The 25,250-nt window shown below is 36.6% G+C and overlaps 2 protein-coding genes across 8 annotated transcripts in view; one reads left to right on the forward strand and one right to left on the reverse strand.

Moving 5' to 3' along the window:
• Positions 1 to 25,250, forward strand: part of LOC107511005 (serine/threonine-protein kinase TNNI3K) — a 256,099-nt gene that overhangs the window by 187,762 nt on the left and 43,087 nt on the right. For all 7 annotated transcript variants that reach the window (XM_016145058.2, XM_016145065.2, XM_016145059.2 and 4 more), the window contains 2 exons: positions 18,853 to 18,912; positions 21,877 to 22,046. In XM_016145058.2, coding sequence (XP_016000544.2) covers positions 18,853 to 18,912; positions 21,877 to 22,046 — 230 coding nt within the window. The remainder of the gene's footprint in view (positions 1 to 18,852; positions 18,913 to 21,876; positions 22,047 to 25,250) is intronic.
• Positions 1,269 to 15,149, reverse strand: LRRC53 (leucine rich repeat containing 53). The gene is made up of 4 exons (XM_036235286.1): positions 15,062 to 15,149; positions 11,945 to 12,760; positions 6,413 to 6,928; positions 1,269 to 3,768 (listed from the first exon to the last, which is right to left on the reverse strand). Exons 1-4 carry the CDS (start codon positions 15,147 to 15,149, stop codon positions 1,442 to 1,444), a joined length of 3,747 nt encoding a protein of 1,248 aa, XP_036091179.1. The 3' UTR covers positions 1,269 to 1,441.

Here is a 25,250-nt window from a genome sequence, read left to right on the forward strand (position 1 = left end):
TGCTCCTCTCACTTTAAAGGTGCTTAAGAAAATGAGATGGGATCCGGACAGGCAGACAGACTGCATAGGAGTTAAGCTCACAGAGAATCTGAACAAAAATAGAGGGGAGAGGAGTTGAAGTTAAAAGCATGAAAAATCTGAATCCAGGGAGAGAAGGGAAAGAAGAAAGGTAATAAGATTAGAGACTTTCAAAATAAGAAAGTTACATCATTTGCTGGCAATTTTGAATAAGAAAGAAAATGGAAGATGTGTGGGGCCTATGAGCAATATTTACATTGTTCGAACAGTCTTTTAAAGCTTTATAATATTGCCAAATGTAGATATATAGATACAGAGACCTAGGAAGATATAGAGATAGGAGAAAGGAAGTTAGTTGCCTTTGCAACCTTTTTCCCATTAGGTAATGAGAAATATTATTCCATATCATGATGGTAAGTTTCCACAGTTTACTGAGATATTAATAATAAAATGTTAGAGTATACCTCTATCTTTCAAATAAGTGTGGTATTGAACGAAGGATGCTTATTCTGCTATTACTTTTAAGTCTAATATTTATAAGTTCATTTAATTTCTGTGCACAAGGAGTACTCGGCACAAACAATAGTATCATGCTAACCTCAAGAAATCAGACCTTGAAAGCTTAAATGCTAATGGGCTATTTAGTTTTCAAAATTTTAAGTTAATAACGATTGGCTATAAAGCTTGTTAAAATTCCCTTTGTTCAGGATCTATTGTGTTGATCTTAAAGCCCCATTTGTTCTTCTACAGTGATTGAAGCCGACATCTCCACCTAGTGGCTTTATAGGATTTTACAGATTTTACAGAAATCCTTGTTTTTTTTTTCTTTTAGAGAAATAACGTGTTTTAAAGACTTCTACTTAAGACCTAGCATAATTGTCAACAGAACAGTCACAAATGGTTGCAATATACCAACATGCATATCAGCTAGACTACAGTTAATAAGCAAAGCTCAATTTTTATTTTCATACCATAATTAGAAAAGCAGATCAGGCACAAATATGAATATATAATCATCTGTGTAGAAAGCGATATTGTAATACCACTAATTGAGATGTGTATAGTAATTTCCATAAAATAAACATCAAGTATAAATCTGCTCAAGTACTTTTTTCTTTAATCTTTCATTTGCTTAAAGCTTTTTTTTTTTTTTTTAATTGTTTTTCCTTTCCAGGACCAGGCAACACTTTTCTTTCTCATTTTCCCATTCCTTAGAGGAGGAAACTCAATTAATTGTGTCAAACATATCTTGTGGCTCTATCTTTGATTACCGCATTATTTTTGACCATGTTCTTTTATTTCATTGAAAACAAAGAGTTACTAAGATTTTTCCTCCAAAATAACACATTTGAAATGCACACAAAAGCTAAGGGGTGTTTGTGTGTCCTTTTGAAGAAAGCTAAAGTAGAAAATGATTATTATTTCAGTTATTTTGTTCACATTGTTCTGCCTCTAAAGGTGATGTATTAGCATATTCTGCAGATGGTGGTGGATACAGTGTAAGTTTTGCAGCAGAGTTTTCAGCTTCATTTATTCTTCTAGGAATTAGAGGCACTTCATTGTCTGCCTCAAAACTAATGTCTTTTAACTGCGGTAATAGGGTAAGTGCTTCACGTGTCTCTACTGTCATTTTGCCCTCTTTATGTGTACTGTTATCTTTATCTGGTTGAGTATTTTGAGCTTCTCTCAAATCATGCATGCTACTATTTATTCGAAGGTCTGTTTCACTAGGAGGTAGTCTATTTTTGGTTTCATGGGATCTCATAATGCTCAGATCCTCATCTGTAATATTAACCTCAACAGAACTTGAATCATTTAATACAAGTTTTTTACCTTTTCCATTTTCCCAAGTTTGCTGCTTTTCTTTTGTGGCACCTTTTAAGGTCACCTGTCTGGTTTGACTTAACATACTAGAATTTGCCTTGCTTTCATCAGGCATTTTTTCCTCCTCTTTCCCTACTATTTTTATGTCTAGTGCTTCAGTGCCATCATCTCTGGGCAATGCATTTGTGCTGTCAGTTCCTTTTTCTCTACTATTGGATAGATGCCGAATGGCTTGAGTACTAGGAGAAGCGCTGCTATCTTTGGGAAGTTCTACTCTGTTTTGATATGGGATAGAATTTGTCTTCATAAATGTTAGGTTACCCTTGGATTGTATCTGGGGAACAAGAGGGGAATCATAAGTTTCTGCTTTAGGAAGTTTTTTTCCTACATCATTATTCTCATCCTTAGTACATCTTTCCATAATCTGATGTGATTTGGGGGGTTTTGTCGTTAATGTTTTTCCTTCATTTCTAAGTTGTTCCTTACTTGAGTGTTGTTCTACCTGTTGTAACATTTGATTTGCATCTAAAGTATGTTCTTTGTGGACACCTACAAGTTGTGTTTGATTTTGCAAGGACAAAGAAAACTGACTTGACTCACTGGTCTTTGATTTATCCTGTTCCATGTGCTCAGTGGGCTGGATTGTCCCTTGGTCAATAGGCCCCCTGGAATGGCAGGATTCAAAAATATCACTTCCTGTATTTTCCCAAGGAGCTGGTAAATAACCAGGAACTTCCAAAGTGAGGTGAGTTGCACCTTTAATTTCCTCAGTTGAGAATGGAGAGTGTAAATGCCTGTGTTCAGCTAAGATGGGTGTGAACCCAGGTAATGGGTTTCCATCAGGAATGTGACCAGCAGGGTGGCAGTTGCCTTCCATAGAACTCCGGCTGACTCCAGATAAGTTGTTAGCATTGAGTAGAGGAGCCTTTTTAGTTAGCTTTCTGTAACATGGGGTCTGCTTTGGGGCATGTTTGAGAGGCAGCCTCTGTGAAGTGAGTGTAACATAGTTGTTACTCTCTTGCTGTTGGGGAAAATCTGCAGAGGACAGAAGGTTTATTTTGGCTTCTTTCTCAGATGCGTGGGATAATTTATTAGGAGGTAACAATACTTGTTTGCATTTCTTTGGGAGTTCTGGCAAGGATCTTTTTGGATGGACTCTGACTTTTCTAAAAGGGTGTAAATTTAATTTTATTCTTAAATTTTGTTTTTTAATTTTTCCTTTCAGGTCACATTGATTGGTTCTCTTTCTTTTCAAATTCTGTGAATCAGTAAGCCATTTTTCTTCTTTGTTTCCCTCCCAAGGATTGCTACATTTTTTGAAATTCAAGTTGGTCAGGTGATTATTTTGATTATTTTGCTGTTTCCACTGGGTTGATGTTTCAGATGACATCACCAACCTATTTTTTCCAACTAAATCAGGATCATGGAAGCTCACTCTCTTAGGGGAATATGCTTTTTTGATATTTGCTGATAACCCTGATAACTCCATGTCATCCTCGCTCATGAGGAATTTTTCTATTGCACTGTGAATTCGAACTTGCTCTTTCTCAGGTTTTGAATGTTTTTGACGATTTGGCTTCTTTTTTTTCACATAATCTTGAAATTGATCACAAGACACATATTTACAGATAAGAGAATTATTTGGCTGAAAATACCGAGGCCTGCTCCATTTTAACAGTCCACAAGAATCATCGTGTTTTGATCTATGTTTTTGTAAGATCTTTTGTACATAGTGTTCCTCAGGCTCACAAGGCTTGGATGATGAGCTTGTAATAAAATGTCTCTGCCTGTGAGGTTGTAAGCCATTGTCTTCTTTTTCTAATGGAGGCTGCCATGATTCATTTGTTATATGCTTTTCAAGACTTTCTCTTGCCAAGGCTGAAGGGGATGTTGCATATCTTCTAGTAAATGTGTCACTGCTGATATCTGTGGAACAATAAATGCATGAATTCAACACTGAGCAGAGTTTCATTAACCCGACCAAAGAGATGCTTATGAGAAGTGCAAAAATGACTCCTCTGATTATGGCGATTCTTGAATATTTCCTAATTTTTAACTTAACCCACAAAGGATATTTGGCAGTTTGGTGTGTTTGCAATGATAACTATTTATGGCCACATTTTAATAAGTGGTCATGCTGACTTAAAAGTTGTGGAACTAGAAATAAAAATGTTCAGAATTATACATCTTTTGATTAGTTGTTGGGTATAGATTCGCTATAAATACAAATACTTAGATCCATTTTGAACAGCAATAGTAATTTTCTTCTGCATTCACTTCCTACTTGGGACTAAATATTAGGAAGAATATAATACAGTATTGAGTGATGTTCAGGTTTCCAACGGAGAATAACCTCAATGACAAAAGAAAAATACTTGTGATACTATTGGTTCCATCAAAGCAGGACCATATCTATTTTATGTCCCATCGCTTAATACAGTATTCATTAAATGTTTGTTAAATGAATAGTATTTTGGAACATCGCCTGGTCCATGTGGCAAGAATCTCTGTCTAGGACTTTCACATGGTGCGGGTTAATGATACATGTTAAATAATATTAATGACAAAAAAAAATAAGAATAGTATTTACCATTAATTGAGCATATACTAAGAGCCAAACATTGTGCTAAATTTCATACATTCGTTATCTCATTTAATATTCACAAGCATTCTGATCCACTGGAAAAATCTTATTATCCTAACACTTTTACAGATGAAGAACCAAGCTTAGAGAGATTGAGTGCTTCCCCCAATCACATGTCAGCTAAATAATAGGGGCAGAACTTGACCTGGGTCTGTCTGACATCTTATTCTCTTAAACACAATGTATATTAAGTTTAAAATTATATTTTATCAGTGCACTTTCTCTTATTTTGTGAAATTATTTGTTTTATCTAGAGGAACAAAGAAGTATTTCTATTCTATAATAGAAAAGAAGATGTGAACTAAGCACCAGACTAGCATCTAATTCTAATCTAAGATCTGTCTCCAACTTTCTGGGTGATTTTAAAGAAGCCACTTACTCCCTGGATATCAGAAGATTAGACTAGATGGGAACTTTATGTGGCTATAACTTTATGTGGGTATAAAATTATTCTGGGGAAAGAATTTGTAGTCTTTATCTGATTCTAACAGAGTTCTGTGACTCAGAGATATTATGAGAAACTATTTGACTAGATCATGTCTAAAGTCTCCTCTCTCCCTGAAATACTCTGAGTCTGTGCTCCTCAGTTAGAAGGCATAACCAAAGTGATAGTGCCTCTTACTGACGTCTGTTCTGGAGCCGGTGTGGCCTTGGCTACTTTTTCCTCAAATACCTGTCCTCTCCAGCTCCAGTACAGTGCCTGGCATGCAGCAGAATTTCAAGTGTTTCTTAGAAGTAATTATATTGATCCGCCCAAACGGTGTTCTCCGTGAAACAAGGGAATGGGTTTTAAAAAGTTAAGAGACCATATTCCCTTCAGTGCAGGAGTTTCCCACAGACAAGTTAAGGCATCGGACAAAGCTGAAATGAAACATCTGACTAAGGTATAATTAATTCTATTGAAAGGCTAAGTGCTTATTTCTTTATAAAATAAAACCATTCTGATCTGGTTTCTATGGCAGATGTTTCTTTCCTCGGCCATTTCTCTCTTAAGTCAAATTATCAGTCCCAGGAAACTGGTAAGAACTGGAGTCTGGAATGCAATGGAATAAATTCACATCCTGCTGTATGCTACACATGAAATAACATACACTTGCAATCTTTTCCAGTTGTTTGCAAACCCATCCTTAGGGCCAGATCCCCATGGTAAGAATTTCTTGGTGCAGTACCTCTGTCATTCATATTCTAAGAGAAAGCTCTGCTTGTTGTAAACCAATTCAAATAAATGACAGGAACTCCTTTACAGAGCAGCTGTCAAAGTTTTCACTGCTGAGCCTGAAAGCATTGCCTTACCATTCAGGAAGAAAAAGGAAGACATTTAATTCATTGCCTCCACCTAAATATTGACATTGCCCACGTACTGTGGGTAGATGTCACGGCCAGATTCACTTGGCTCCCAACATGAGACAATGAATTAAGTCCTGACTTCCCCGGGCTGGGAAGTTATCATCCCTGACAGCTCAGCAAGCAAAGTATGTGTCTTGACATCATTCCTGAAATGAATCGCTAGCATTAGAAGGCCCATTCTTCTAATATGTCATGCTCTGGGAAGGTTGCTTACTGCAGAATTGGCATTAGAGCTCGAGGATGTTGGAATGGAAGCTGATATTCAGCCTCCCATAAATCTTACCAGCACTATTGCTATTTAAAAGTGTTCTTTTTTTTTTTTTTTTTTTAACTTTCCAACAGGTACAAGATGTTAGTCTTAGCTCCTGAGGGTGGGGAGTCTCCATCTTCACCTCACCCCAAACACACACGTGTGTGTGTGCATGTGCGCACACACACACATCGAAGTGTCTTTAGAAAAAGAAATAGACTGGAGCTACAATGATTTTTATGACATTCTCCTGTTGAGGAAATTAAAAGAGGCTACCTCCTTCTGAGGGAATTAAACAGAGTGGGATTTTCTAAAACAAGACAACTCACCTATTTTCCTTGTTACATGCTGTGGCGGAGTTCGAGGTTGAACTTCCCCAGACTCAAAATTTCTTAGCTTTTCAACTCTCTTTGGATAATATCTTGTAAGTAAGCCTGTTTCATTAAAAGCTGCCATGTTCCCAGGAGGCTCTGAACATCCTGACTGCAGCAATCTGCCACCAAGGCAGAAGAAAGCGCTGTCTGCCCCGCGGTCCTTCCCTTTCAGGTCTCTAAATGATCCGTCAAGGGCTGTGGACTCAGAGGCCAGTGCTGCTTGATGGCTGTTTTCCTGTAAATGTGGCATTTCCTTTTCGGACCCCACAATAGACATGACCTTTATCTCGTTTTCCTGAGTTAAGTGGCAGTTACAGTATCCCTTAGCATGGTAATTTCTTGCCTTATGAGCACACAGGGATTCACCGAAGGTTCTGCAACAAAGGTTTTCTGATGTGTGTTCATTTGCTTTGCCTTGTTGGAGTTTCCAGTTAAATACAACTAAACCTAGGCAAGTGAGACCAACAGCTCCTGTGACAAATAGAGAGACCATTAAAAGATAACATCATAGGAAAAAAAACATATAAATCACCAAATGTGAACTCCACAAATATCAAGGTTAATGACTTAAAGGGCATCGAAAAGGGTGGGAGGTCTATCACCACGTGGAAAAAATGTCAGTCCAGACAGAGGCTATATTACTGACATTGTTCTGTTCTCTAAATTGAATCTTTTTTTTTTTTTGTATCTACTAAAAATTATTAGAAACAATACCATCTGGAATGTCTTTGGTACAAAAAAAATTTTTATTGGACTGAAATTCACTCAAGATAAAATAATTCCCGCATTAAAATTATTTTCCTGCTTCTGGGAAACCAGTTTAATTCCAAATTTCTTATTTCTTAATCCCATAGTTAATTCCCAAAGTAGTCCACATTTTGTATATACTCTAAAATGCTCATATACCATAACCACCTCAAAAAGAAAAATCATTTCTACATGCTATTGCCACATTTTAAGCATCCCTAAAGATTCACCCCTCTAGCTAATTGGCTTCCTATTAGCATAAAGGTCAAACTCTTTGACATTCAAGACTTGGTGCAATCTGGACATAGCCTCTTCCTGAGCCTTATGTTTCATTATTTTCCACATTCAAACACTACATTTCAAATTCTTCAATTCATTAGTTTTAAAAATATACTTCTAAGCCTTCGTGTTTGCTCTTGGTGATGCTCATAATACTTTGTCCTATCTCTGCTTATTTGAATTTTATTTACACTTTAAAATCTAAATCAGTACCTCCCAATTTCTTGATATCTTTGCTGTCTTTTTTAAAAAAAATTTTAAAAGATCACTCCCTTCTATGGACTCCCAAATCAAAATGATTGACATCTAATTTTAGATGGCCTGGACTGTCATTTCATGTTCTATGTGGTTGGAGCTTATCTTCTGAATGAAATTGTAAAGGGCAGTGTTTCTCAAACTCAAGTGCAGAGTAGTTTAAACTGTTTCTTCCTCAATGTTTCTCATCTCAACAAATGGCATCACCAGCCACGTGGTTGTTCAAACCAATTTTTTTTCTGAGTTATACCTCATCTCCCTCTCTATCGCAGTGATTTCCTTTTTTTTTCTTTTGCATTATAACAGTATAAAATTATTCTGTTCACTTATTCATTATCTCATTCACTGGCTGTCCCCTGTTAGAATTAAGCACTGTAAGAAAATGGACCTTTTCAGTCTTATTCAACATTTTATCTCCAGTGCTCACAACTCTGACACAGAGGAAGCACTCCAGAAATGTTCGTTGAATATTCTTTAATAGATTCTGTTTATGAATTTTAAAAATGAAAAGCTCAGAGTGGTCTTACCTTATAAATCCCGAAAATGGTGACCAGGAAGACATGGTGTCAGTATCAACTGAGTTCTAGGAACTCCATGTTCTAAGTCCAGCTCTGCATATAACTTACTGTGTGACCTTGGGCAAGTCCGTTTCCCCCAGACAACTCAGTTCCTTGACTCTGGAAATGAGGCCATTTCCAGATGAATGAGTGGTATAAGATGTGAATGAGATGATATTTGCATTCAAGGCTCATTGATTGACTGCATCATGCTTGGTTCTCTCCACTGCATACAACTTTAATAAAAATATGATGTTTTTTAAACGTCAGAGAATAAGGAAGGTATCAAGCATGGTTGTTGTTGTTGTTGTTGTGCGCGCGCGCGCGTGTGTGTGTGTGTGTGTGTGTGTGTGTTAAAGTCAAAGATTAACCAAAAAGAATGGCAGTTTCTGGTAAAATCCTCCAAACTTTGTGTAATTTACTAGATTTTGAGGTCTTATAAGTTCCTTTTTTTTTTAACTTGACAATAATACACTTGTGGAGAGTGCTATAGTATATTTAAATACTTTAGTTTCTATTAAAGACACAACAGTTTTTAAAAGTAGGAATAAAAGTTAGATCAGAATACCTTTATTGCCAGGTCCTAGAGTTTGAGTTATTCCAAATAAGGGTTTGTTTTTTTAAATGTTAAAAACATAAAATGATAAAATGTTAAAAACAGTATCTCTTACATGCAGTAAGAAAACTTAGGTTTCAAAGCTCCGTTCTGACACTTTTCTTGAGCAAGTTTTCTAATCTCTCTGAGCCTTATTTTTTTCTCTGCTACTCAGAGATTAAAATGACGTAATATATGTGACATGTTTAATACAGTATTTTGATATAGTAAGATTCAATGTATGGTCATTGTGGTTTGTGGTTACGATTGCTGCTGCTGTTCTTTGGGTTTTCTATTTCCCTAATAGGTGGTAGAAGGCTTAGCTGTTAGTGGAGAAAAATGAAAAACAAAACCTTAAGAGAATACTTTGAATGGCTGATGAAAGTACTAAACCAAATCATCCAGAAAAGAAAGACCTTAATTTTCTTAAATATATACATCAGCCGTTGAGATATAAGTAGGCATAATCTGATTATAGGATAAAATATCTTCTCCAATTGTGTCTAATCAGCAAGGAACCACTCACTCTCACACTGTTGATGCTACAGCTATGTCTGTATCACATTACAAGTCAGGTATGGTCATTTTCCATTTGTGTAGAGAACAAAAGCAGCAAATGAAGCTTGTAGGCAGACTGAAGGTGCTATTAAGAAGACGGTTGAATTTTCATTGCCACGGGCATTGTTGCTATTTTTAAAAAGTGTTCTGACAATCTTTCTAAGTTGGGAAAACAAAACAAAATAAAAAGTGAAATTAATAAGTTCTCATTAAAGTATCAGAAATACGTTACAGCTTCATTAAAGCTTTCTCTTTTTATCTATGGTCACAGAGTAAGAAGCATCAAGAAGTCATTGTTTATGCCAAATAACCACTTATTAGTTTTAAATTAACCGAATGGGATTACTCGTATTCATTTAATTGTGATGATTTATCTATAGCTGAAGAAGAAAACAGAATTAGAGGCCAAATTATAGTTCTAAGTCCTTTGCCACAATCTAGAGGTATAGACAAGTGACCATACTTCTACTTCAGAGGGAGAAGGATCTTCATGCAGTAAATTGATGTGAAAAGTCAGAGTTCTTTTAAGAGAAGACTCTCTTTTAAAAACAGTATCTTTAACAATTACTCAGTGAAAGATAATTATGATAATTTTGCACATTATAGCCTAACATGTATATAATTATATTTATAATTTATCAGGATTTATTCATGCATATTAGCTTCCTATCATTTTGACAAACTCTTTGGAATGTTAGAATTTGTATCTTTCTCAATACTAATGCAGATTTGTTAACTTAGCAGAATCTTTTCTGAAAATAGATACAAAAGATACCTAGAATCTTTTATAAAATTGCCCTATTATAATATTTCCAAAACAATGTCCTACAAAACATAATTCAATGACATTCTCTGTGACAAAAGAGCTTATGGTCAATAAGTTTGAGAAATGCTCCACATTATATCTTCCTGTTGGAAATTCATAATGCTCATTAGAAAATGAAAGTCAATGAGAAATGCTGCAGTAAAGAAGCCTATTTTACTTTGTTTAATCCAGCGTTGCCCAAATCTATTTGAACCTCACAACGTATTGCTTATAAGTACGTCTGTGTTTGTTTTTATTATATCTATTAATTATCTCCTAGAACTAGTATTCTAAGAAGCATATTTAAGGAAAAAACTATCTGCTGCCCTATTATTTTTGTCTTTTATAGTAAATTATTTCCTAGCATGTATAATAACTGACATGGTTGCATGGTTTTTCAAATAATTTATCTTTCTGAAAGGATTTGAATTGACTTCCAAGTAATTTTGGTTACCATTAGTGTAGTTCCCTTATCTAGATATGATGCTGATCTCCATCTATTCTGATTACAAGTATAACTGTTAGAAGTTAAAAATATGATGTTTAATTAATTTTATGGAAATCTTCCATGGAATAATTACTTATAGCACATATTCAAAATATATCAGTTCAGTCCTGAAAGTCATTTGTGAGTCTTTGGGCTTCCAGCTTTGGAAAACCCCCTCCCCAACACAAATACACACACACACACACACACACACACACACACTCATCATTATCATCATCACCATGGTTACCACAGGTGCAGAAGATTTCATCACGCACTACAAGCATAGAGGGAAAACACACATTGAGGTAGATAACTCGAGAAATCTTATACATATTTGGTCTTCCACTAATGACATAAATGACAGCACTTTATATCATTCATTCAGTGAGATGTAATGACAGCTGATGCATAATTTATTTTTTTGAAAACTACCATAGAAAATTTAAGGGGTTGAATATTATCCTCTCCTTAGTCCAGGGAGGTACGGGCCAAATTTTTGAAAGAATTGGACAAACAGAAGTCTTAGAATTCAGAACCCCAAACAGGAGGAAATAAAGGCGCAGAGAGGTCAAATAAGTTGCCCAAAGTCACATAGCAAGTAGGAACAGAGCCAGGACTCACACCTGGGCAATCCCGTAGAGCTCAAGTACTCCTTCATTGTGCCATACAACTGCTATGGAGTAGGATGCATGTGATTGTTATAATAGCATCTCTGCATGCACTTGATAAAGCCCACTGATTCTTACTACAACGTGGAGAGGCATGCAAATGTGAGTTCCTTGAAGAAAGGGACTTTCTATATTTCATAACTTTTTAAATCCCTATCTCCCAGCATCTTAGTGAATATACCAGTAGTCTTTGGCAAATGGATAATTGATAAACTATACATACTATTCCCCTGTTATAGACAAGAATACTGAAGTCTACATAGCAGGTTAACTTACTCAGGATCACAGGGCTAGTTATACCAGGGCTAGAGCTCTTGAATTCTGGTGCAAGGCCCTTTCCTCTATGTTAGCTTCTCGGCAGCAGGAAATTCTTGCATCCTGTGCCAAATCATCCTTTCACATTTACTGACCACCTCTCCCTTCCACCAGCCCTGGCAAGTTTCCCCAATTGCCCTATAAAGGCCTCATCTAGTGTACATTAAAATACAGACAAGAGAAGGGAGAAAAGGAGGACACACCTCTCCTTGGCATACCTGCAAGGCCCAGAACAGTCAGCAGGGCCACATCCTGTCCTGGGAGAGGGAAACTTCTGTCCTTTAGCACCAGAGTGAGGTTTGGAACCTTGGAATCACAGTTGGCTTCAGACAGCCTTAGCACACTGTTTGCACTGGCCACAGCTGCAGTGGACAGCTGACAATCTAGGCCCCTGGCATTCCTGAGCTTGTGAGCAGAAGACTTAACGTAGTTTCTTAAAAACCGGGCAAGGGGGTAGAGCTCACAAGTGCAGCTCCACTGGTTCTTATCTAAGCTCAGAAGGATTAACTGCTTCATTGGAGTAAAAACATCTGGCATTTGGGCCAACCTATTTCTGGAAAGGTCCACTTCCTGTAGTTGAGGCAGGGGCCGGAAGGCATCTTTCCCAATGTAGGAAATAAAATTGTTAGATAAATCCAGATGCTTGAGACTGTGAAGATTTGTGCCTCCGAAAGAGCTGTCTGTCAGGTTAGTGATCTGATTTCCATCCAGCTGGAGCCGGGTCAGGCCCCTGGTGTGTCGGAACCAGGACCCTCGCAGGGCATGGAGAGCGTTGTTGCTAAGCACCAGCACCTGCAAGTTGCGAAGCCTGCTGAACGTGCGGTCTGTGAGGGAAGAACTGGATATCTGGTTGTGCTCCAGCAGCAACGTCCGCAACTTTGAGAGGCCATGCAGGGCATCTTCCCGAACATCCTCAATGCCATTTCTGCTCAAGGAGAGCAGGGCAAGATTAAACAAGAGGGATAGATTTGTGCTCTCTATTGAGGAGAGGGATCCATCAGTGATGATCAAAACTCTCGTGGTCACAGGGGCTGCTGTGGGGAAGAAAAGCACAGATTAGAAGCCTAATTCACATAAGTGGGAGGGCAGTGCAGTGGAGAGCGAAGATAATCAATACCCTCTGAGAAAACTTATCACCTGGGTTAAGAACAATAAACAAAATGAAAATCATTCTCTGATTTCTCAGTTTAAGGGGAAGCTGGCTCTCTTTCAGAATGATGGATTTTTATATTATTTGTTACTATGACATGTTAGAGAAACATAAAGGTATCTGTTCCTTTAGATGTCAAAGTTAATTTACAGTTTGGAGTTATTGACATTGATGATTTTTTGAAAGTGGCTTTTCATGCTTCCTGTCTGTGAGACTGTATACTGACCTGCTCCAGCCCTGCCGGCCCAATACAGATTCACCCAGGAGCCAAACCTGTGTCCGAGTTTGCTAACCAGTTTTCCACTAGCAGTGTATATTTATGCTGTGAAGTCAGTCATCTTTTTTCTCAAACATAAAGGTATGGGTTGGGGTGCAGTGGTGGGGGGAGTGAGAAGGAGCGGATGGTTTCTGCTTTTTAGCTCCAGGCTAAAAGTTGGCAACTTAGTAAGGATCTATATTCTCTCCAGACAACCCAAGGATCTGTCAGTGGGGTTCTCATTATAGTCTGGGCCATCTTGGCCTCCTGTCTAATGTCTGTTCCCTCCAACAAAGTCCGTCATGTGATGACAGGTGGTACTCAGAGCTTCCAACTGTTAAATCCCTTCACCATAATCACCTCAGAGCTATCACTGCTCTGTCATTAGAAATCAAAGCATTTTAACTCAATAAAGATATATTATAATCAGGAGTTATTGTAACACATCTTTATCATGCTAAAATAGTTTCGACTGCAAATGACAGTGTCATAAGGATGGGAGAGCCCATTGTCCCTGGGAGGTCTACAGGTGATATTAGAATAATCAACCATGTGGGGAGCAAATCACAATTCCCTTATGAAATTCCAACTACATTGCTGAAACAAAGAGATACAAAAAAAAAATGTAAAAGACAAAGGATTTTCACAGTGCCTTCTTTGGAAAAACTGCTTCATCTCTGTAACACGAGCAAGCTTAAGTCATGGTATACATATATTTAGTGTTTATTACTGATTATTTGGATTCTATTCATTCTGACCAGGTCGGCATTGTGTTCCCCTCATCATTCTTTTTGATATGGATTGAGAAAGTTTTGTTTTTATGGATCCCTAGTCCTCTAGGGATTTGTGGACTCTGAGGGAGCAGGCTATTGTTTCTGTCAATTACTTCTTGTCTAGGACTAGACAAAAGCTCCACTCAGAAGTCATTCATTTTCTTCTCTGTGTTTATGAAATCTAGCTTCATGACTGTGGCAATCTGTAAATGAGAAGGAAGATACAGAAGTGCAGCAATAGAAATGATCCATATTTTTTTCTTACAGACATGAGCTGTGTCTGATCAGAAAAAATTAATGTAGTAAAATCAGGAAATCCAATTGAGAGGGTGGGAGTTTAGTGTTTAAGTGTTTTCAATGTTGATTGGAAACAGTGTACAACCAACTAGCCTTGAAACAATCTTTCTTCTGTCAGGGATGACAATAACATCTACCTCTTAATTTCCACAAAGTCATAGGATTTTAGAAATGAAAGAAATCATCTTCTTCCACTCCATCTTAACTAAGATTTATTCCTTAAAAATTTCCATTGGCAGAATTTATAGCTTGTTTATCTCTTCTTGGATATCAGGATGTAAATCACATTCTCCTCAAATTTGTTAATAAGGTGTCTTATTAAATTGTTGACTTAAGCAAGCGATATGTAATGAATACAGGCAACGTATCTTGTTAGCATTTCTACAGCTCATTTACCACCAATAAAAAAAGACTAGACTTTCAAAATTAGATGCACTTTGGTAATAATCTATTTTGCTGGTACATCACTTAATCTTACTAATGCTGAACAATTACAGTTCAGGTTTCTGATATTTCTTCCAGCCATTGATAGGGTTCAAACTGGCACAAAGTATGGACAAAAATATAATTAAAGTGATATATTTTTTATATAAAAAAGTATAGCTGTATGAAATGGTGGTTTTTTCTAATAGCAGACTACCTCAATTACCTCTAAAAGTCTTTAAATAATTTTGGTTGAGATCACCAGGAACAGGAAAATAAAATAATGTTATAAGTCGATAGTCACTGTGAAAGGCTTGCTCTTTAAAAGTTTACCTCTTTAGGCTGAGCCCAGAAAACAGTCAGTGAAATGAAAAGCATGGCAATAGATTTTCCAGGTACCCTAAACACTGCTTTCTAGAGTTATTGATGTTATTACCTACTATATATGTTAGCTGGTGACATAGGGTTACATCTTTGGCGCACACCACACATGATTCAGGGCAAGTTGCCACCAACCTCAGCATGATGGCAAAAAGTGTGAGCCATCCACCTGAAAGGAAAGTAGAGGATAATGCATGTCATAATGTTAGCATTGTTTATCCACGAATTCAGTATATTTAGCTCATGAGACATTTTGGTGATTTTTGCTTTCTAATGAGCACCTTGAGTTCTCACAAGATGCCAGATTAATAGCTAGAATCCCTACTTTGTATAGAATTTAAACCAAACTAGTCAAGTATTAGTCCATAAGGTCAGAGAGCTTATGTCCAAGACATACCCATTAATACAGATTATTAAAAAATTAAGTTACTTTCTAAAATGCTTTACAGTTTATTGTGCTGCTACATGTACATGTCTCATTTAATTCTTTTAATACTTCAACTCATTTTGAGGCTAAGAAAACTGAACCTCAGAATGGTTAATAAATCATCCAGAGTCACAAAGGTATTAGGCATTTAACTGCAAGTCTTTTAACTCTTAACCCAGTGTTCTTTCTAGTATGCGTAAGCTCATCTCAGATACTGAATCTTATATAATTACAATTAAGTCCTTATGGGTTTAGATGCCACGCTTTGAGGGAATATGTAGGAGCATTATGATTATAAGGTCCACCTAGCTTTGAATTCAGCTCCACTGTTTACTGACTATACTATCTTAGATAAGTTACTTATTTTTTTCTTATTTTCTGCCTTTTCATTTTTACAATATAAGTAATAAATGCCTACATTACAATGTATTATGAGACTTAAATGAAATGCTCTAAATGTTTCATGAATGTTAAATTTTACCATTATTTTTATGCTTCTTTTTAACCCTCCAATGAAATATTCGCACCATTCCAATTTAATGATCAAGAAAAGCTATTCATTTATAATGTATTTACTGACTAATTAAAAAAAAAAACTTGAAGCAAATAAAAATTCTCCACTCATACAATAAGTGGTTTGAAAATGAAATAAAATGTAAATAAAACATAAAATCATTAGTTATTCAGTCAACAGGTACTTATTGAACACTCTCTATAGGCCAGACACTGCTCAAGAAAGTAGGTATAGAGTAGTGGACAACAACAAATCTTTTCCCTCATGAGCTGGACATTCTATGAAGGGATGTAAACAAGCAAATAAATATGAAAATGTGTATTAAGTCATCTGGTGATAAGTGCTGCGGAATCAGTAAGTATAAAAGGAGTAGAGTGTATTAGTCTGGGGGTCTAAATATGGTAGACAAAGAAAAACTCTCTGATAAAGTAACCTTTGAACAAAATCCTGGAGAAAGTGAAAGCTCTTGTCAGTCCAGTGGAGAGAATAGCAAATGCAAAGCCCCTGACGTATGGTGTGCTTGGCCTGAGGAGGTCAGCCAAATACACAGGAGGAAAAGGAGGTCAGGAAATAGCAAGGGCAGGCTGTGCATGCCTTAGAGATGATTGGAAGGGCTTTGGATTTTTAGCCAGATAAGATGAAAATAATTGGAAGCTTTCATCATTGACATTACTTAATCTGTATGTAGTACACAAAAATGATTATTTTGGCTACCATGTTGGTTACTATAGCTTGGTAATATAGTTTGAAACCAAGGAATGTGATGTCCCTAACTTTGTCCTTTTTTAAGGTGGCTGGCTATTTGGGGTCTTTTGTGGATCCATACACATTTTAATATTGTTTGTTCTATTTCTATAAAAAAAAATGCCATTGAAATTTTGTTAGAGAATGTATTAATCCTATAAGTTGCTTTGGGTAGTGTGGACATTTTAATAATATTTATTTTTCCAGTCTGTGAACATAGAATATCTTTCCATTTATTTTTGTCTTCTTCAATTTTTTTTCATCATTGTCTTATAACAGAGTGAGTGAGCTGGAAATATGTTGTAGGCTCTCTAGGCGATACCGAGAGTGTGCTTGAGGTTAGAGAGTCATGAATTTGAAGTAAGACCAATCAGGATGGATTTAATCAAGACTGGGATTTTTTCCAGTAGTGTACAAAATGCATGGAGGAGTTGAGGCTGTGTGGAGAGACTGATTATGATTGCCAATAAAATCTAAGCTAAAAAATTAAGTGACTAAATGCCAGTGAAAAGACAGCAAGATAAACAAAATAAATAAATAAACAAACAAACAGAGGAGATAGAAAGATAGATGATTGGTTGACAGACAGATGATAGATAGATAGATAGATAGATAGATAGATAGATAGATGATAGATAGATAGATAGATAGATAGATAGATAGATAGAACTATATTAGCAAAAACATGGTTTTTAGGTCTGAGAAATATATATACATGGGAGATTATTGTACTATCCTTTTCTACTTCTGGGTAGATTTGAAAAGAGTCACAATAAAAAGTTGTTTCTTTTAGGTGGTAAGATGGTTTGTGTGGTCAAAGATTGTTAGAGTCAGGATTCCAGAAGAAGTGAGCTAAAAAGAAAGGAGATAGAGCCCAGAGCGTTATCTGATGGAAACTGCGAGCATGGAGAGCATGAAGGGGTTATGAGTATTGTTAGTAACAGGGACCGGGGAGCTGAGTGACTAAGAGAAGATGGACGATATGATCATTGCAAAAGAGGAGATGAAGGAACCCAGAGGTCCAGGCATTGTAATGATTATCCGCATGGATAATAAAAGCACTAAGAGTAGTGTTAGAGAGCAGGGCAGTGAGCAGTGAAACCTTCAAAGAATGAGAGAGAGTGATACAATAGAACACCTTGAAAAGCTAGTGATCTAATAGAGGAGAAACCATTTGAAAGTAAGGAAGACACAGACACCTCCCTCACCCCACCACCGCCTCATCAATCTAGAGGTACAAGGAATATGTGATAGAAAACAGCTTCCCCTTGAGAGGACTCTGGGAGATGCAGTGTCCTTAGGGGAGAGGGTTAGATATTAAGGGAGAAATTGTTCTACTAAGAATCTAAATTAGTTGGTTACTGCAGCTGAATGTTAAATTGGGCTATCTACCTCCTGGCAGTGAAAGTTTCATAAAAGGAGAAATGATAGGAAATGATAGGTTATGTAGTCCTTAGGATCTGACAAAAGAAGAAATACAATTTCTTCAAAAGAGACCAACATTTTCAAAATTTCCAAGAATTTTTGCCATAGATCCATAATCATTTTTATATATTCCTAGAAACTAGAACAATATTTGGATTATAATCAGAGTACGCTAAATGTTTGTTGAACCAAACTCATCAGACACAGGGGTTCATAGTGGACAATTCCTTAAATGGCAGTTTTAGAAGAGAAAGAGCTTATCTTAAACCCCTAAAACAGGACTTAGTCATGAGGTTTCTATTGATTTTCATTTTGAATCTAAGGTGGTATTTTCCAAAGTGAAGCTAATTCTAAAATTAGCTTTAGCAAATCTCTTCCTATAGACACATACAGTATATTATAAGACACAGAGATAGTTAATAGTATTTAGCATTCACTTTTATTCTTTTATTTTGAAGAGGAAAACCTGCCATTTAAAAACGTGAAAAACTAATTAAAGCTTTTCCACCATTTCATTATCTGCCTGACTTAAAACTCTTATCAGAGGGAGGCTCAACATCCCTCCCCGAACAACAAATGAACATTCAATTAACACTTCAATACAAGTGTATTTTAAATAAAAATATACTTTATTGTTAATCTCATTCTTTACAAATGCAAATACACAATTTTAAATAACAAGGAGAGTTGCCTCTCTTTTATTCTTTGGGGAAACAAGTCTTTTCTTTATTTACAGGGAAGACCCGAATTTTCTGAAGTTGTTACCAAGTTAGAAGAGTGTCTCTGTAACATTGAGGTAAGAACTTTAGCTTTTGAAATACGTTCATAAAATAGCCTTGAATATCCAAGGATATTGGGGAATGTAGGTAAGATAGTGCTTATGAAAAAAGAGTGAGTGTGAGGGCCCCATAACTCCATTCATAATTTTACCCAGTTAATTAAGCCCCTAGGGTGGAGCAGAATCGACTGCATCTACAGGGACAAAGGCAAACTCAGAATGAATCTGAGGCCTTCCAGTAATCATCAGGCATACCCAGCTTTAAAAATTGATATACAGAAATTTGAAAATATAACAAAAATGTTAGAAGGTAATTATTTAATCAATTAGTTCTATGTATGTTTCTGCATACAGTGAACTGTAAGCTAAAATATTAAGCCATTGTCCATTTATGTCCAATGAAAAAGGAAAAATTACCACTAAAATTAATGCATAAATTAATTGGGAGGCTTTGCTTTTATACCACATATGTGTTGCATCAAGTGATATATGTTAGTAATCAGGTTAATGGAATTTTCTTCCCTTAATATCAAGGGGCTGTTTGCTTTAATTTTCTCTATAATTGCCTTAATTTTCTATATACCTGGTCAGAAGATAGCATTTGAAAATAGGCAAGGAAGCTAAGACACGAGCACAAATTCAAAAATAATAATGTATTCCTAAATGCAAATGAGTGCTTGGGGTGGGGGGGGGCGGTGAACATCACACATACAGGCTGACATATACACGTGCATGTGAAGGAAAGGGGCAAAAATGGGGGGAAACAGCATTAGCCTGAGATTGCACAACTAAATCCTAAAATGGAACTATTCAAAGAAAGTTTTCTTTTCTTAAAAAATATCTCAACTAAACCACTGGAACCTAGTCTATTGGAGAAGAGTTCCAGGTCTGCACTTGCAGCCTGCAGTGAATAGCTCTGTCTCATGACTCTCAACTGGAACTTCTAAAGAAGAAGCTTGTATGTAGAAGGAAGATTCAGTCTTTAGACATTAAATTTCCTTTCCCTTCCCTTCAATCCTGAAACATACAAAGTGGGGAGAAATAGTAGTATATTTTGTGGGGGTTCAACAGACCCTGCCAACAAGAACATTTACTCGAGGCTTTGGGTGTTGAGAGATGCCATTACAGCTTGAGTTCCAAATATCTTCTTTGAACCTTTGTGTTTGACAGAGTAAGGGTGCTCCAATCCTGGGCATATATCCAATTAGATTGGACAGTAGGTTCCAAAAACAGGGACAATGGTAAGATCTGCTAGTATAATAAGCCTCTTAGCACAAACCTCCTCTAGTAGAGAAAATGAATAACTAGGGATAATATGCAAAAAGAATTTACTGGACTGAGTTGCACTAACTAATGAACCAGAATCAGCTCTAAGGGGCTTCATTTGTGGAGTTCCATAAAGCTCTGTTCTCTTGACCCTGGTCTAAAGCACTGACTAAAATGTTGAAGAATAGAGAGAACAGAGTTTTATGGAACTCCATAAAGTTGAAAGAGACAGTAAATATTTGAAAGTAACTATTCTAGAACATTTTGGAAGATAAAAGGACATGTCTAACAAGAATAAATTTAACAGGTATAAATGTAATGTCACAAACAAAGAAGCGATACTAAAAGAACCAAATGATAGAAATATGTTTTAGGAGTATCATGAATGTACTGGAGAATAAACTCTTTGCAAATTAGAATATGAAGTAGCTGTCTTGCTACAGAATAAAGTATGTGATCATTTCTCTCTGTTCTGAGATAGCCAAACAAATGGTACACGGTTATTTGCTTTTACAAAGATAATTAAAACTAGGGGACAAATTTTAGAAAAGAGAGATAAGAATGGTGAATGGATTGAAATTCATGTATGTGAGAACCAATTAGAGGAACCAGGATGTTTGTCCCAGAGAAGCAAAATTAGGATGAGTCCAACAGCTGTTTTTAAACATCTGAATGAACCATCATATGGCCTTGTTCTCTGTGGACCAACAAATGGAAATGAAGTACAATAGTAAATTTGGTTTGTTTTGAGAAAGAACTTTCTAATGATCAGAGCTGTCCTAAAATAAATGAACGGATCTGGAGGCAGTGAGTTTCCCATCACTAGAGGTTTCCCGTCATCTTGCCTACCTGACTCGAAAATGGTGCACAGATGAGATTCAATCATTGAAGAGTTTGAAGATTCATTTCAATACTGACATTACATGATTCTCAGTGCTTTACTTAGAAATATCTTGGCTGCTATGCAGAACCTAGAATTTACCTATATTATTTTTTAAACCAAAGTCTACTGTCTACAAGTCTTATGAAATTGTAATGTCAAAAGCACTAATGTTCTCAGTTGAGTTAGGTAGAATGCATGAACATAGAGGTTGTCAAAAATTCAAGAAAATTACTATCCTATTTTTCCTCTTCTCTTTCTCATTTTATTCCCACACTCTTCTATTTTCTCACTATATTTAACTATTTGTAACTATTTTTTAAAAGTCCCTCACAATAACTCCGTGTAGTCCTCATGCTTGCCGAACATTAAAGCACCCCTCATTTTATAAAGTAGACATAGACTTGGAAAAATGTGTAAGTCCATTTTATGTAAAGGGAATAATTTCATGTAAAGGGAATAATCGTAAACTATAATTTAAAGGAAATCTGCCATAAATCTTACACCACAGAAAAAAATGTAGAGAATCTTTTAAACATTAAATAATAACCTTCTAAATATTGACTTAACATATCTGATTTGAGCCTACTCTGTTCTCTGAAAAATGAGCATGAGTTTAACAGGCCAGCTCTCAGCATAGAACTAGTTCAAAAAAGTGAAGTAAGCTAGCCAGATGTTGCCACCAGAGACTGGAAGGAAAAGCCAGAAGCAAGCCGAAAAGAATAGAAATTAAAATATAAGATATCCTAGAACAGAAAGTTAGAGCCATATTCTATTTTATGCCTTTAAGCCTGTTGGATTTATTAAATGACTGGAACTGTTCTTCCTTCACTCAGCTGATGTCTCCTGCATCAAGTAACAGTAGTGGGTCTCTCTCACCTTCCTCTTCTTCTGACTGCTTGGTGAACCGGGGAGGACCTGGCCGGAGCCATGTGGCAGCATTACGGAGCCGTTTCGAATTGGAATATGCTCTAAATGCGAGGTCTTATGCTACCTGGTCCCAAAGGTACGTGGTAATCTAAGCAATAGTCTCATAGTCAAGTCAAATTCCAGAATCTCATCAAGACAGTCACCCGATTTGATTATTATTCATAGGGAATTTATCACTCCTGTGGCAAATGTTGTAACAGGAGGTTTTTAGCCCACTTTTTAATAGTATTATGACCAAAATTTAAAAGTGTTATTACCTATTAGTTTAGGTTTTCTAAGTTTTAAGTTTAAGAATTGTTTAGCTTTAACAATAAAAAGAAATTATTGAAAGTATTTTGGGGTTATCTTATGGAATTCAAGGTAGGAGTTCCTGTTTGGGAGCCAAGAAATAGCTTCACAGATCTGAGCACCAAAAGTTCAGCATTCTAGGACTACCATATGACCTAGCAATTCCACTCATAGGCAATACCCAAAAGAATTGAAAATAAGGATTCAAACAAATACTTGCATTCAAATGTTTTTAGCAGCACTATTCACAATAGCCAAAAGATGGAAGCACCTAAATATCCATCAATGGATGAATAGATAAACAAAATGTGATATCCATAAAATAGGATATTATTCAGCCATATAAAGTAATGCTAAATGAAAGAAGCCAAACACAAAAGTGTCATATATTATATGACCCTATTTATATAAATATCCAGAAAAGTGTTAGTCAGTTTGGGCTATCATAACAAAATACCATAAACTAGGTGATTTAAACAATAGAAATTTATTTTCTCATGGTGGAGGCTGGCACCATCAGTGTGACAGCATGGTTGGCTTCTAGTAGGATTTACAGGTGGTTACCTCCTCACTGTGCCCGTGCATGGCAGAGAGAGCTCTGGCATCTTTTTATCTTTTTATGAAGTCACCAGTTCTATCAGATCAGGACTTTACTCTTCTGACTTCATTTAACCTTAATCAACTCCTTAAAGGCCCTATCTCCAGCATATATCTGAGGATGTTCCTATCTCCATCACATATCTGAGGCATGTTCTTCTCGTGGAAAGGCAAGGAATGTAAGAGAACAAGCCAGACTTTACATGCACATTTAAAGCCTATGTTCAATTCCTGTCCCATGACATTTCATGGGCAAGTCACATACCTGAGTCCAACATTGATAAGGAGAAGAAAAACACTCAACTTCCAATGGGAAGAACTGCAAAGTCATAAGGCAAAGGACATAGATGCAAAAAGGGTAATGAATTAGGAATAAAAGTAGTCTGCCACAAGAGATAATGCGATTGACCCTTTTGGGATCAAATGGCCACCTTTGGTCTAAGCAAATGTGGTTGAAGTGGAGGTAGGGTCATAGTTCATGAATATAAACATGGTGGCCAGGGGCCCCTGTTCTGCATGAAGAGCAGAAAAGGTAATCACTGTGAGCCCAAAGGATACCATAGAAAATATGCACTACAACCCATGGAAAATCAGAAAAGACTGGCTTAAAATCTCTGTCCTTCTGCATGAACTCCAGAGCATTTGCACATGAGCTGTTCAACCCAAGTATTCTCACACACTCCATCTATCATTGGGGTAAAAATATTTATCTTGAAGGTAAGGAAAGATTTTCTGGAGTTAGCAAGTGTCAGATACCATCTACAAATTGCTACTGTTGCCTTTTTAGAGGTAGTTATTATATTCCTGGTCTAACAAGAATTGCAGCTGCAACTTTGAAGAGACAGGAATCTGAATCATGAAGGCTTTAATCTAGGAAAGTCATGAAAGTAAGAATCTGCGGGTATGACTGATTGATAATGAAGCAAACTGGACACAATTCTTTCTGGATTCCAGTCTCACATAATTCCATAAGGGGCTCATAGGCCAAGATTGGATTAGGTTTGGTCACAGTATTGTCTTCTAGTTCCATCCACTCTTTTTATTTTTTGCTTGTGGATTTAAAATTAATTCCTCGAACATCCAGGTTTTGATATTTCCAAAGCACAGTCACCTGAGGTTTGTCTACTTGAGGCAGAAGTTAAGAGGGTAAGCTGTGGAGTAAGACATGTCTGAGGTTAAATCTTGGCTTTGCTATTTACTAGCTCAATAAACTTAGGCGAGTTACCTACCAGCTCTTAGGATTGTTATTGGGAGAGGCAGTACTGTCACAGGAGTCTGTGATTGATTGAAAGATGCCAACAGACTCAAGCAAAATATATGAATTCCTATATTGTAGGTGAGTCACACAACATGCAATATGTAGACAGCTACATAACATAGGAGGCACAGTAGCACTCCAGTTAGGTGAGTGGGGGATAAAGGGAATACACCTTCTCTAGCCTTTAAGAACCCAGAATGGGTTCTTAAAACCCACTCACAAAACTGCCTGAATGGGGTGGGAAAAACCCATTAGGTTTTTTGAGATGCTCTCTTTAATATTCTCATAAATGTTATAAAACTGTCCCTTCACAAATGTTATAGAATTCTAATAAGTGTTTGTCTACTTGATTCAGATTTCTCTTAACTTAGTATACCCTGGGTGTTTGCTATGAGGATGTATTGAAGGTCAGTTTGTTAGTCGTACCATCCCTTTAGCGAGCTCATTCTTTGGACTGCTTGAAATCAACTCCAGAAATAGGTAAAATACTTAGCTAAGCTATAAGGGACACCAAGAAAAAGTCATGTCTATTTTATTCATAACTGTCTCTCTAGTACCTAGCATGTGTTTGGCCTAAAGTCAATATGTAATAAATATTTGTTTCATAAAGAATCAGATAAATTGGCTCCATAAATCACAATTATTATTAATTTGAACCATAATTAGTGAAGAAGCTTAACTCTTTTCTCTATTCATTTAAGTAGCTATCACTATTGAGCATCTGTTGCATGCTGGGCACTATTTTAGACACTTTGAATAGATATTAGAAAGCAGATATTCCAATTTTTATAGATGAGGAAACTAAGGATCAAAAAGGGTAAGCAGTTTTTCTAAGTTTAGGGAAGCAGAATTGAAATTCTCCCCCTGGACTTTCCTGTGCTTTCTGAATTTTTCTGGCACCGGAGAGGCCTCTTATCAGAAGCTTGATACATTTCGGCAAGTGTATCTGCCAGACTTCCAGTTTCTTCTGGAAGTCAGTCAGGGAAAGAATTAAGCTACTCCTCCCAAGCTTGCTTTTGCAGCTTGTGTGTGAAAGAGAGCAAGTGAGACCAGAGATCAATAGGGTTTTAAAGTCAAAGAGCCTGAGTATGCAGAAACTGATGGACTGATTCCAGAAGGGCCATGAATTTAACAGCC

Source organism: Rousettus aegyptiacus, unplaced genomic scaffold (assembly GCF_014176215.1).
Source record: "Rousettus aegyptiacus isolate mRouAeg1 unplaced genomic scaffold, mRouAeg1.p scaffold_m13_p_1, whole genome shotgun sequence".
Classification (NCBI taxonomy): domain Eukaryota; kingdom Metazoa; phylum Chordata; class Mammalia; order Chiroptera; family Pteropodidae; genus Rousettus; species Rousettus aegyptiacus.

Bases quoted from the DNA above. Each gene is read 5' to 3' on its own strand.
- LRRC53 (XM_036235286.1), bottom strand. From the start codon at position 15,149: ATGCTGAGGTTGGTGGCAACTTGCCCTGAATCATGTGTGGTGTGCGCC. The intron at 12,761-15,061 runs GTAATAACATCA...TCTTCCCCACAG, and splicing joins CCAGCTAACATATATAGTAG to CAGCCCCTGTGACCACGAGA. The intron at 6,929-11,944 runs GTATGCCAAGGA...TATTTGTCACAG, and splicing joins GACTGTTCTGGGCCTTGCAG to GAGCTGTTGGTCTCACTTGC.